This window comes from Phocoena phocoena, chromosome 14 (assembly GCF_963924675.1).
Source record: "Phocoena phocoena chromosome 14, mPhoPho1.1, whole genome shotgun sequence".
Taxonomy (NCBI): domain Eukaryota; kingdom Metazoa; phylum Chordata; class Mammalia; order Artiodactyla; family Phocoenidae; genus Phocoena; species Phocoena phocoena.
In genome coordinates, this window is record NC_089232.1 from 67,848,384 (window position 1) to 67,862,510 (window position 14,127).

Below are 14,127 nucleotides of genomic sequence, written 5' to 3' on the forward strand. Positions count from 1 at the left end.
ATCCCACATGCCGCGGAGCGTCTGGGCCCGTGAGCCATGGCCGCTGGGCCTGCGCGTCCGGAGCCTGTGCTCTGCAACGGGAGAGGCCGCAACGGTGAGAGGCCCGCGTACCGCAAAAAAAAAAAAAAAAAAAAAAAAAAGAAAAAATCATCTTTAAGGTCCTCTTCGGTTTAAAAGATCCCGCCTTTCTGAACAAAGGGAGGAAGGTAGAGCCAGGGGCTGGGAGAAGAGGGACAGAGGCACTGTCTTTTAACCATTAGCTCAGAAGAAATCCAAAGCCCTGGCTTGGAGCCCACTCGTTTCAGTCAGAGTCAGTAGTACTGAAGAACGCGGTGCAATCCTGTAGAATTCATCATCCTCAAATCTGCCTTCCTCTGCCCTTTCAGCAAAAACGAACAAGGCCCATGTAATGATCAAAATGTGCTTACCATTAGTGGTCATAGTGGTACTTTTCCATGTTAAGAATCAAGGTCCAGGGAGGTAGGACTTGCCCAAGGCCACGCAGCACAGAGCACTAGAATCCGCGTCTTCACGACTCCTACACCTATGGCTTTTTGCTTCCCCACCACGGGGCTGTTGCCCGCCCACACTTCTCACCTGTCCTAAGACCTGCCCATCGCCCACAGCTGTGGGCACTTAAGCTCAGCACTGCAGCCTGCCTATTCTCACCTGTGCGTTTTGTGCTCACTGAAAATTCCTCTCCTAAGCTCTGTGCCGAAGCAACATGGGACACCAGCAGGGCTGACCCACTGGTTGCCCTCCGAGCAAAAGGCAGACTTACCTCGCCCCAGCAGCAGCAGCAGCAGCCCCAGGAGGAAAGTGCGTGGCCGCAGCCCCATGCTGGAACCCTCCAGACGTCCGCGGACTGATGGGCTATCACTCTTCCTTCTCCTTTTATGCTCCTCTGTTGTCTGATAGGATGCCTGTCATAAATTTTACTGTCTTCACCTTTGACAGGGCAGTGACCAGCTGTAAATGATAAATATTAACATTTAGGTAGACGACTTCTCAAGGTAGATGGGTCAAAGATGGGTGGCAGGTTCTAGACAAAGGCACCAGAAGACCAGGACCACACAGCCCCCTTCGCATGGCCTTCCAGGATGGTGAGTGCCCAGAAATTGCTAGCGTCGGGGGACTGGAAATTGCTGGCACTGGGCTGGAATCCCAGGTCGGCCACAGCCATCAGAGCTTGGGGGGCATCCCTTAGGTTAGCCTCAGCTTTTCCGCTGTAAGCTATGGAACTAAACACCATGAAAGAAGTGAAAGTACTCTGTAACAACTGTAAACCAGCCATCTCCGAATGTGAGATCTCTAGTGGGCAATGTGTTCCCACAGTGTCTCAGGAGTGTCTCTGGGTTCCCTAGTCTCCATGGCACAGAGAGGTTTTTTCCGAGCCCTGCACCTAGAGCCGGGGTGGCTGGGAGTGTTGGGCTGCAGTGTGTGCCACACATTATTGTCTGCATGTTGAATTGACAGATGTTAGCCAGACAGGTGAGCCATGGAACTCATCTGATAGAACTAGAAGTTTCCTTTGGGCAAACGAAGTCAGAATGCTGGGCTGGGTCCAAACTGGGCAGATGGCGCTGGAGTTTAAAGCCTGGGTGACAAGCCTTGAGGGGGTAAAGTTGAATTTTTTTCCCACAAGTATCAAGGAACAATGGCCTTTAGTTAATAGAACAAATATATTTAAATCATCCTTGCATTTTGGTGACCCTTATGACAGCAAGGCTGAGAGCCTGACTTCTGAGATCTAGCTAGGAGTCTGGAGCTGGTTTCTATCACCCAACCTCAGGTCTTGATCTGCTGACACTTTTCTCAAATGTTTAAAATCATAGTTGGGAAAAAAAAAAAAAAAAATCATAGTTGGGTTCTCTTAAGTATAAAGCGAAGACTAAATGGGCGGCCCCTTGTTTCTGGCTTCCAGATATTAAGTGTTGTTTTCCTTTTTCACCTGCTCAGAAAAATGTGGCTTGTGGGTGACCACTGGTTTAGCTGGGCCTAAGGCTCAGCCTCAGGGCTGCACGGAGGTCTCAGGTCACACCAAGAGTGTGGAGGCACTGATACAACTTGACCAGCTGACCATCGGCTGGTCCTGGAGCCTGGCAGAGGGCGGCACACAAGGCAGAGAAGGAAGAAGAAGTAAACCCAAGGCGTGTGTGCAGGGGCCATTTGGACATAGATGCTTCTGAGCATCTGACGCTTGATATCTTCACCAAACTTCCCACAAAGCTCAATGAGAGACCCAAAGCTGCTGTCCTGCTACAAGGATGTCAGGAGTCCACTCAGCTCCAGGCCACCAACAGCTTTGAGGAGCATCCCTGAACCTACTTGGACTGAATGGGTGTTCATAGGTCCCCACTCATGCTTAAGCCAGTTGGAGGTGGGGTGGGAAGCGTGATGGGAAATGGGCAGAAATAGCCTAGCTCTGCAGTCTGTGTATTTCCGTCTCTTACTGCTTCTCTACATGACCATTATGGCCCAGCTGGACTGGCACACATACCAACTTCTCACCTCTTTTCCATTTAGAAAAATTGAGAAATGACTTAAACACATATTTAACCTGTGTGAAGCATTTTTATATAGTACAGACTGAAGTCTCTCTTAGATAAAAAAATCTTTGAGTCCTGTCAGTGCCTCAAGGAATTCTCATCACCTGTGAGGCAGTGGGGGAATAACATTTTTTGGGCATTCTTGTCAGCCTCTGTGGTGTGCTCATTAGGTGTTAGCTTAATTAGCACTGATGACCTATGTGATCTATTCGCAGCTGTGAAAACAATGGACAAAGGACTTGTCAAAAGCCAGAGGCAAACTCCGAAAGCTTATAAGCTTCTCTGATTTTTGCTACTAAAATGTCCTACGAGGACATGTCCTAGAGAAGGTAAGATGCTTCACTTCAGACTTTAGCAACAATCAGCAGGTGTTCCTTTTGCGAAAGGCACAGGCCCATGAATTCAAATCTTTTAGGGATGGCAGTCCGTGCCTTGGTCAGAAGGCATCTTAGTGACTGAAAAAGCTGAGAGTGTGCTGTTGTCCAAGAAACCACAAGGCGGGGCTAGACCAAGCCTTGGCCACAGGGCCTCTGCGGATTAAAGGGGCACTGGCGTTAGAAGAGTATTCTTCAAACTGGGGGTAACAACCCATTATTATCCCATGAATTTAAAGTAATGTTTTGAGAAACTTTCATTTCAGCTACATGTGGTGATACAATATGTATTTCTAAACATGGGTCACAGTGAAAAAGAAAAAGAAAAAAAGAAAACCACTACCTCAGAGAGTAGTAGATCAGATCCATAAGGAAATCCTTAGACTTTGAGAAAAAGGAAACAGATTTGCTTTTCCCTCTGGTGAAGGATGCAGCTACACCAAATGCCCATGTACTGGGAGCTAGAAGTGATGCCTGTGGGTCTTTTTAATGGTTGTGAGCAGTAGTAAATAAAATTGTTCTCTTCTTTCAACAAAGGAAAACCTAATCCCTGGCTCCTGGGTGAGCTCTGTCAATGTGGTAGAATGTGTGCCTGTCATTTAGGACAAGTACCCACTGGTGCCTATCTTACAAAAGACCCATGGCTAGAAGAGGAAGGGTACACACCAGAACTGTGGCAGGGGTGGAACCAGGGGTGTCAATTTCAGAATAATCTGCACGGATGCCACTCATGCCCTGAGAATTGTCTGCCCCAGTTTCAGCTTTTCTGAAGCACCTACTGGCCCTCACCATGACGGCCTCGTGTCACTCATTCCTGCATGGAACTAAGTCGCAGGATCCTGGTAGGCCTCCTGAGGGAGAAGTTGGGCCTTTCTCTTCCTGTCGTCTTGGCACCCCTGGAACCCCTCCCCACCGGAGCACCTAGCTCGGTGTCCTGCACATACGAGGCCCTCAACAAATCTTCATTCGTTGGCTAACTCTTCTCCAAAGGCAGAGACAACTGGTTTAACCAAGCCTGTGTTCTCCAAGCCCTTCCCAGCCACAGAAGGGAAAAGAGGCTTGGATTAGGCATCTCCAAACCTGAATGTTACCTAGATGCCTGTGTTCCTGTGGATACGAAACACAAGCCTGGATGTACACACACACACACACACGGGCAAAACACTGTCCAGTGCAAGTAACTGAGCAGATTTAGCTTCCCTGGGGCAGTGGATTTTCTTATAATCAATATACCAATGATAAGAGTTTAATTAAGGAATGAAAAAGTAAGAGACAAAATGAGGAAGGGACCAGCAATGCATGTCTAGAAAAAATACAATTTTCAAATATCACAGCATTAGTAATAAAAAAAAAGGACAGGGCAAATCCCAGTAGAACATACACTCCACGAGACCTGTCCTCCTTGTTCTTTGCTATGTCCCCCGTGGCTGGCACATTGCCTGTCATAGCAGGCATTCATTCAATGTTGGATGAATAAATAAATGAATGAAAGTCAGAATAAAAAGGAAAGAGACCAAGACTACTATAAAAAGATCAGCTCAACAGAACAGAAAAGATGAAAGGGATACACATCATGTTGTAGGACAGAACACTGAGGAGCAAGAGACAGGCAGGATGCTCTAATACCATGAAGCACGATGGGAAAAAATAATGGAGAAGCAACATTGAAGCTCACAGCCCATGGTCTTCCCCAAGGTCACACGATTATTCTCCCAGCTCCTTGGTTCTCAAGCCTGGCTTGCACATTGGAATCACCTGGAGAGCTTTCAAGAAAAATACCTGTGCCTGGGCTTTACCCTCGGACCTTCTGAATTAATTGGCCTAGGCTGGGGGTTGGGCATGAAGTTTAATGATGGATTCCAGTTGAGCCAGGCCTGCCCAGCACTGAGGGATGAAGAGGGCTTCATCTCTGCTGTTCTGGACGAGCCAAAGGTCCCTGGGACGTGGCTTGATGCCAGAACGGGCCATGGATGCTGACAAAGTCAGACTGACCTGGCAGCCTCTCCAGAGAGGAAACCCACAGGAACCCTGGGTAAAATGCTGGAGCTTCCCTCCGAGGTCAGGGAGTAGATGGGGAAAGGGCCAGATTCTGGCACCTGGAGAGGCCCAGTCATTGAGCACCAGGATGTGTGGGCTACAGTTCCAGAACAGCCATGGTGCCCGTTACCACCTGCAGGCTTTTCCTCTTCCGTGCATCTTGGTTTCCCGGCCTGTGAGACTGATGGCATGAATTCCATGTTCTCACATGCAGTGTGAAGAACTGGACAACAGCAGTTGGGGAAGGGGTGAGACGAGCTGCCTACTTCAAGCATATAGGGTACCTCTCTCCCACACAAACCTTTGTGCAGAGAAGGGCACCGTCACCAACTGGCCACCATTTACAGGTGGGGAGCATGTAGCCCCCACAGCATGAGCCCTGACATCCTCCAAATCACACGCTGTTCTGCTTGTTGGTCCCTCTCTCCCCTCTCTCATCCACCATCTCCAGACTCTGAGCCCCCCAGACCCCCCAGTGCTTCCCAACCTTTATGCCTCCCAGCACACGGAAGATGGCGGTATTTGCACAACACAGAGTCTGAGCAGGTGGGGCGACCTGCAGCCTGAGATGATCAGCCAGACAGCCCCCAGGCCCCTTCCCACCCTCCCCCGCCCCGAGCAGGGCTTGGGGGGTGTCGTCAATGCGTTTCCCCATCTGTACACCTTAGTGCACCTACACCCAGGTGAAGACTTGAACAGCATTTGCTAAGCACCTACTGGGTGCCCGGCATGTTCTAATCAAACTCATAAATGAATTATCTCATTTAATATCAGCTACATTCATGAGGCTTAAAAGCCTTGGCTGAGGTCACCCAACCAGTAAGTTGTAAAGAGGAGGTTCTGACCCAAGTCTTCTACCTCCGCAGCTGTGAGTTTCTCCCAGGTGTGACTGAGAGATGAGCCCGATGAAATGGTCTTAAACACCCTTCCGGAGGGAAACCCGGGAAGGAGTCTGATTGTGCGTTGGTGGAGGGCAGCCTCTGGGCTGGAGAGTCTGGCAGTACGAACATTCCCTCCTGGGCGCTGAGTCTGAGCGGGCCACCCAGCCTGACCACCTCACGGCCCGGGCTCCGGGTACCCACTAACCTGTGGAGGCCATCTCAGGAGGACCAGAGAACCAAACAGGGACGCTCTGCTCCATCCCAGTTGGTGGACGCCCGGCTGTGACCTCCTTTCCCCTCCCCGGGAGGATCCCACCCAGAGGCAGGAAAGCAGCAGGGATTAGGTCAGAACTGGTCAGAGAGCACCTGAACCTTAGCGGCCGTCTAGTCAGTCCCCTCCACCCCCATTGTACAGAGGGGGAGACCGAGGCAGAGGAAGCCGGAGGGCCAGTCTGTGACTAAGGGCCTGAGCTATAGGTCTTGGATTCCCTGATTCAAGTCCAGGGCTCTTTCCCCATTCATCATGTAGGGCTGGATCACCCCGACCACTTGCAGCAATGGAATTTTTTCATTGCTCAGCTACTCAGGGTAGAACCCGGAGTGCTTGCCCTCTCTACCACAGCCCAGGAGTGGTCAGGTTCAAGTCAGAGACACTCGACACAGACCCTGCACTAGCAGATACCAACATAAAAACCAGGGCCCGCATCTCCACTCTGGGAAGAGGGTTCCCATGGAGACAGGTCGGCCAGCAGGGCCAGTAGGCACTGGAACGCAGGAAAAGCTCTTCCCTGGATCTTCCAGAGCTGAGATCCCCAGGGCAGGGCCGGGCGAGTGCCCTGGGGAGAGAAGTGGTGTGAGAGTCCTCTGCCCACTGAGGGGGGTGCTCCCGAGGGAACTGTGCCATGTGGCTAAGCTTTCCCTTATTCCATTTCTTTTGCATCCTTTGAGAGTTATGATCTGTTCCTCAAATCCAAAGGGAATAACCACAGTCTCCTGGCCTTTCCTGGGAACCTCGCGTGCTTAGGACCATGCCGGGAGGATCCTGGTTCCTGCAGCCCCTCATGGCCTGACCCCACATGCTTCCCTGGCCTGTGTTCAGAGTGGACCACCTGCTAGGAGGGCTTCTCCCAGACCACGGATCCAGAGACGGAAGAGCGCCTCTCTACCACCAAATCGGGGCAGCTTACCGGCTGTCGACGTCTCTCCATCCGCACTGCTGATCCAGACTGGGGCCTCTGGGCCTTGGGCTGTGGGGCAGGAGACGGCTGTGGCCTGGCGTCACCAGCTTGCTGTGGAGCTGGGCCGTCATCCACCCTCACACACGCTGCACGTGGTGTTAATAGCCTTAGTAATGATGACGATACACAAGTGTGCTTGCTTGGCCGGCTCCCTGTTTACCTGTGATGGGCATCACCTGGGGAGAGGGCCGTGCAAGTGGGCTGGGAGTGGGAGGGGGCCGGCCTTCTGTCCCAGGGCGCCGATGCAGATGGGCCTGCTGGGCCAGGCGGGGCTGGGCAGGCAGATCTGTGCTGGGCTCCAGTCATCAGCGTAGCCAGGCCTGGATTAAGCACAGCCCCGCGGAGCTTTGTCACCTCAGGCTCTGTTTCCCAGGGGGCGCCTGTGTGCCTCTCTTCGGAGCACTGCTGGCTGAGGCAGGCCAGCCTGTACTCCTTTCTTCTCTCCCTGATTCTGGAAGGACCTTCTTTATAACTGCAGGGTTATAACCTGTTAGAACCCAGAAGAGAAAACCTGAGGAAAAAGAATTTTCAAATTCCTAATTTTCTCCATTCTAATCCCCGTACATTTTCATACTGTAACATCTCTGAAGACAGTCTCTAAGAAACCACAGAAATGTTTAGAAGCTTGCCCAAGATCACACGGAGAGCAGGTGGTGAGACCAGATTTTTAACACTGTTTTTTTCTGCCCCAAAGGCCAGTCCTCAACCCAAGACACAATACTTCCTTACTTTTGTTCATTTCCGTTTGTTCCTTGATTGACCCTTGTAGGCCTCTTAGGGGCCAAACACGTATGACCAGGAACACCCAGGGCTGTAGGCCTTAATCCCAGGCTCTCCAGAGAGCGGCCGGAAGCTCAGGGTGGTCTCCATGGAAACCCCGGATGCCTCCTCCTACGCCCCACTCTCTTTCATCTTTGCTCTGGGAGCCACCTGGAGCCAAGTTTCCAATTGTTCCTCTCTGCAGACATTGAGATCCAGGTTTTCTTAAGCAGACCGAGGCTCCAGGCTCTTGACCTGTAGCATCTCTCGCCTGGATTCCTGGACCAGCCCCTGCAGGCTGGCCACCACAACCCCTCACCCATCCCCGAGGGGGTGACCTTTTAAAACCCTTTCCCCTTGCTCATCTCCCCTGCCCTCCACCGCGGCTTCTGCTCCCATCACTCTAGCAGACGTACTCTAAGATCAACAATTTGTTCAATCCACTGGACGGTGAGGCCCTCAGACCTCGTCCTACCTGACATCTCAGCAGCGTTTAACGGCTGACTGCTACCCTTCTTCTCAGAAAGTGCTGTCCTAGGCCTGCATGTCTGTAGTTTCCTGCTTTCTTCTCTCCAGTTCTTCCTTTTCAGCCTCCTTTGCCAGCTCCCCCTCTGCTTCTGGAGCTCCTCAACACTCTGGCCTGGACCTTCCTCTTTCTCTCTCTGTCTCCCAAGGTGATCTCACCCCCCAACCACACACACACACACACACACACACACACACGGCTTCATTTAAAATCTGTGCATCACTGACTCCTACCTTTCCATTTCCAGCCAGCCCTCTCTTTCAACCTTCAAACCCCATAAACTTATTGATTCATTGACTCAGCATCTCTACTTTGATACTTCATAGGACTTCAAACTCAAGGAGTTAAGAACGGGACGTATGCTCTTCCTGCACTCATTTGCACTCCTACAGGAAGTGGCAGCAGTGGTTGTAGACAGACCCAAGAATGATTCTTGAAAGCTTCATCTCCTCAGCCCCAACAGATCATTCATTGCTGAGTCTCATCAATTCTAGACCCTCAATCACCTCATGAGCTCACTCATCGTTCTCTGTCTTCACCGCCCCACCCCGGGCCCATGTCACCATCTCTGCTCCCCTGAATGGCTGTAATATCTGCTCCATGTCCCCTCTTGTTTGTTCCAATCTTGTTTGTTTGTTTGTTTGTTTTTTCACACAACAGCCTGAAGGATCTTTTTGAAGTGCAAATCTGATGTCACACCCTCGTATAAAAGCCTTTGACAGCTTCCCACTGTCCTTTTGACGAAGTCTAACCATCTTGGCGTGCTTTCTAAGGCCCTACATGTCCCCCTCCTCCCTCTAGCCTTAAGCCCTCCTCTACCCTTTTGCTTGGACCCCAGGCTTGCTAGGCTCCTTTCACTTCCTTGAACGTGTCATCCTTTTTGCCACCTCAGAGCCTTAACACATGCTGTTCCCTCTGCCTGGAACTCTCAGGCCACACCAATCCCCTTCCCACCCCTTGGCCTCACTAACTCTCCTTCCAGGCTCAGCATAAATATTTCTTCCTAAAATGCTTTATCTGGCCCAGCAAGTGTCAGGCCCTGTCTCACGGTTCCCTGGCCTTGCTTCTCCTCCAATATTCAACACACTTGGAATTGCTTGTTCAAGGTCTATCCTGTCTTTCTGATTGCAAACTCCAGTAGGGCAAGGGCCAAATGGTTCTCTGCTGTGTCCTTAGTACTTAGCACAGGGTCTGATGTCAGCAGATGCTCAACAACTGCTACATTGATGAAAATACCCAGCCTGGCTGCAGTCATCCTCCGGAGCCCCTGGTGAACAGAAGCCAGTGCTACCTCACGGCAGATTAACTGCTCCTGCGCTCTCTGTAGCTGTGTTACATCACTTAATTTTGTCAGCCATCCAAACATGAGCCTATTGGAACCGCCTGCGCAGTCTCTGCAAAGTCCCATTGCAGCTTTGCACACAGGAGGAAACTGTGTCCCAAGAATTGCACTCTTGGGACCAAGAACAATACATCACCACACAAAGGAAGGGAGCCCTGCTTGGTCTCTGTCTGGCCCAGGTGTCCTCCTATGCTTGAGAAATCTCTCAAAATAATCCTCCTAAAAAAACCCCAGGAAAATCTGAAAATTTCCCAGTCTTATAACTGATGGATAGCGAACCAATCAAGGACTGGCAAATAGATTTGAAGGTCTATCAGAGTCTCCCCCGTTTCCAAAATCCCCCCGAAGAAAATGCTTGCCAATCAGACTGCCAGCATTTCCTCTTTCTTCCCCTATGAAACTTATTCTCCTTTCAGACACCTTTGAACCCCTGTGGAAACGAAAGTGACTGCAGACGGTTCCCTGTGGCTGCAAGTTTATAAAGAAGCAGCCTTGACTTAATTTTCTCTTGGGTTTTGTTTGATTTTTCTGACTGCAATCTTGGTGCCATGACTCAGCTCCAGCCTGACCTGCCTGTCACTGTGGACCGTGGCTCTTGTCCAGGTGTGGTGCCCTCGAGCCTCACTGCCCGTGGACCATCGTCCATATCAACAAGTCCGTTTACGCGGGACCTCAACTCCGCTCTCCTTTAGGCTCCTTGGCTGTTTTACTCACTTGTCGAATACTGGGTGTTTATATTTGGCTAGGGTTCCCCTTTAGAGCTGCGTCCTTAGTGATTCGCTTCCACCCGTCCCTTTGTTCTGTCCTGTGTCCTTGAGTGTTATTTTGTCGAGGGGAGGAGGACCACAGAGTGGAACACAGGCCTCATTCCTGTAAGCTGGCTGAACCAGCCTCACAGAACAGGGAGGTGGCAGTTCTCTGCAGATCAGCACCCTCTGAGAGCAAACTTTGCTGTAAGTCACCAATAAAGCCAGAAAAAATGTCCTCCCATCCTGGCTGTTTGTCCTGAGACCTTGATTTTGATTCGAAGAGAGCATTCTCTCTCTCTGATATATTCTACCTGCCAGGGACTCTGGTAGTTGGGTCTGTGTTCAGAGGCAGCTGACCATTAGGTCAGGGGCCCGAGACAGAAGATTGTAAAAGCAACTTCAGTTGACTGTAACTGTCAGCTGACAGTAGCCAGGAGTCTTCTCAATCCAACCTGTGTCCCCTCTAGCAGAACTTCACCAAGGATGACTTGGGCCTTCAATGGACACTTTGGGGAACACTTAATTTTTTTCTTTAATTGAAGTATAGTCACTGCACAATACTATATAAGTTACAGGTATACAATATAGTGATTCACAGTTTTTAAAGATGATATTCCATCTGTAGTTATTATAAGATATTGGCTATCTTCTCCATGTTGTACACTTCATCCTTATAGCTTATTTTATACCTCATAGTTTTGTACTTCTTATTCCCCTACCCCTATATTGACCCTCCCTCCCTCCCTCTCCCCACTGGTAAGCACTAGTTTGTTCTCTATATCTGTGAGTCTGCTTCTTTTTTGTTATATTCACTAGTTTACTGTATTTTTTAGATTCCACATATAAGTGACATCATACAGTAATTGTCTTTCTCTGTCTGACTTATTTCATTTAGCATAATGCCCTCCAAGTCCATTCATGTTGCTACAAATGGCAAAATTTCATGCTTTTTTTTTTTTTTTTTTTTTTTGCAGTACGCAGGCCTCTCACTGTGTGTGGCCTCTCCCGTTGCGAAGCACAGGCTCCAGACACGCAGGCTCAGCGGCCATGGCTCACGGGCCTAGCTGCTCCGTGGCATGTGGGATCTTCCCGGACCGGGGCACGAACCCGTGTCCCCTGCATCGGCAGGCGGACTCTCAACCACTGAGCCACCAGGGAAGCCCAAAATTTCATTCTTTTTAATGGTTTAGTAGTATTCCATTACGTACATACCACACCTTTATTCATTCATCTGTTGGTGAACACTTAAGTCACTTCCATACCTTGGCAATTGTAAATAATGCTGCTATGAACATTGGAGTGCGTGTATCTTTTTAAAAAAATACATTTATTTATTTATTTGTTTATTTTTGGCTGTGTTGGGTCTTCGTTGCTGCACATGGCCTTCCTCTAGTCGCGGCGAGCAAGGGCTACTCTTTGTTGAGGTGCGCAGGCTTCTCACTGCGGTGGCTTCTCTTGTTGCGGAGCATGGGCTCTAGGCACGTGGGCTTCAGTAGTTGCACGTGGGCTCAGCAGTTGTGGCTCACGGCTCTAGAGCGCAGGCTCAGTAGTCGTGGTGCACGGGCTTAGTTGCTCCGTGGCATGTGGGATCTTCCTGGACCAAGGCTCGAACCTGTGTCCCCTGCACTGGCAGGCAGATTCTTAACCACTGCGCCGCCAGGGAAGCCCCTGGAGTGCATGTATCTTTTTGAATTAGGGTTTTTTTTTTTTTTTCAGATATATATCCAGGAGTGAAATTGCTGGGTCATATGGTAATTCTATTTTTAGTTTTTTGGGAAACCTCCATAGTGTTTTCCACAGTGACTTCACCAATTTACATTTCTACCAACAATGTGCGAGGGGGAAACACTTGATTTAAGTAGAACTGCTCATTTGAGAGGTACCTTAGAACAAGACCAGAATAAAATTCCTCAGGCCCAATGAGCAGTGTTTACTGATTGGTACCCTGACGCTTCTGAGCAGAATTCCAGTTCTTCAAATTGTTTTGGTCAAGGGTCAACAAGGAACTTGATGACTCAAAATGTAAAACCATCTGGGATAAAACCGCCTCTCTCACGAACCCCCCACTTCTAATACCCGCCTGCTCTTCATCATACACTCTCTACCACTCACACAGCTCTGACCCCAACCCCTCTACCTCTTCCTTCCCCTTGTCTGGATTTCTTGCCTTTTTCTTAACAAGCCCCTTGACACTCCAAAACATCAGTTTCCTTTAAAAATACATCCTGTCTGAGACTCACACATGCCACCTGCCATAGAGTTTAAACCCTGATCTCAGCACACCCAAGAACTATTGCCCAAGATTTCTCCAAATCTTGACAGGACAGACACCTCCTTTCTGAAGAATTTGGAATCTCCCAGGAGCCTATAAGTCAGGCTTGCCAGATCTCTACCAACAAATTCGCATGTTGGTATGAAGATTAAAGGCTAAATTAGCAATGAAAAAAGCAAAATAGACCAATCCAGGGTAAGACTCAAGGAATCCCAGCATGCATGCTAAACCAGCAGGCATCGAGAGAGCCCAGAAAACAGGTCAGAATTTACTAAAAGTGATTTCTGGGACCTCCCCTGTCAAAATTGATTGGAATCAAGAGAACGAGAAGACAAGCCACAGACAGGAGAAAATATCTGCAAAAGACATATCTGATGTAGGACTGTCATCTTAAATACATAAAGAAATTCTTAAAACTCAACCATAAGAATATGAGCAATGTAATTTAAAAGTTGGACAAAAGACCTGAATGGATGTCTCACCAGAAGACATACAAATGGGAAATGAGCATATGAAAAGATGCTTCACATCATATGTTTAGGGAAATGCAAACTAAAATCCACCACACACTTATTCTAGCCAAAATACAAACACTGACAGCACCAAGAGCTGGTAAGAATGTGGAGCAACAGGAACTCTTATTCATTGCTGGTGGGAGTTCAAGATGGTACAGCTTCCTACAAAACTATTCATACTCTTGCCCTACAATCCAGCAATCACAGCCCTTGATATTTACTCACAAGAATTAAAGATTTATGTCTACACAGAAGACAGCACATGGATGTTTATAGCAGCTTTATTCACAATTGCCCAAACTTGGAAGCAAACAAGGTGTCCTTCAGTAGGTGGACTGAGAAATAAACTGTGGTACATCCATACCATGGAATATTATTCAGTGCTAAACAGAACTGAATGATCAAGCCACAAAAAGACATGGAGGAACATTAAATGCATATCACTAAGTGAAAGCAGCCAACATGAAAAGGCTACATACTGTGTGATTCTAACAATGTGACATCCTGGAGAAGGCAAAACTATGGAGACAGTGAAAAGATCACTGGTTGCCAGGGGTGTCGGGGGAGAGAGGGGTGAATAGGCAGAGCACAGAGGATTTCTAGCGCAGTGAAACTATTCTGTATGATATTATGACGGCGGATACATGTTATTCCACATTTGTCTAAACCCCAGATTGTACAACACCAAGGATGAATCCTAATGTACACTGTGGACTCTGGACGAGCATTCTGTGTCAGTGTTGGTTCAGGGACTGTACTGGACGTACCATGCTGGGTACCATGCTGATGGTGGCGGAAGCTGTGCATGTGGGGTCCAGGGGATGTATGGGAACTCTCTGGACTTCTCAATTTTGCTGTGAATCTCAAACTGCTCTGAAAAATAAA

General features: G+C 49.0%; 1 protein-coding gene across 1 annotated transcript in view; it reads right to left on the reverse strand.

Annotated features, from left to right (window-relative positions):
* PLB1 (phospholipase B1) overlaps nucleotides 1-839 on the reverse strand; it is a 123,974-nt gene extending 123,135 nt beyond the window's left edge. Inside the window, exon 1 of the mRNA XM_065890838.1 lies at nucleotides 782-839. Coding sequence (XP_065746910.1) covers nucleotides 782-839 — 58 coding nt within the window. The remainder of the gene's footprint in view (nucleotides 1-781) is intronic.
* Nucleotides 840-14,127: the final 13,288 nt, after the last annotated feature.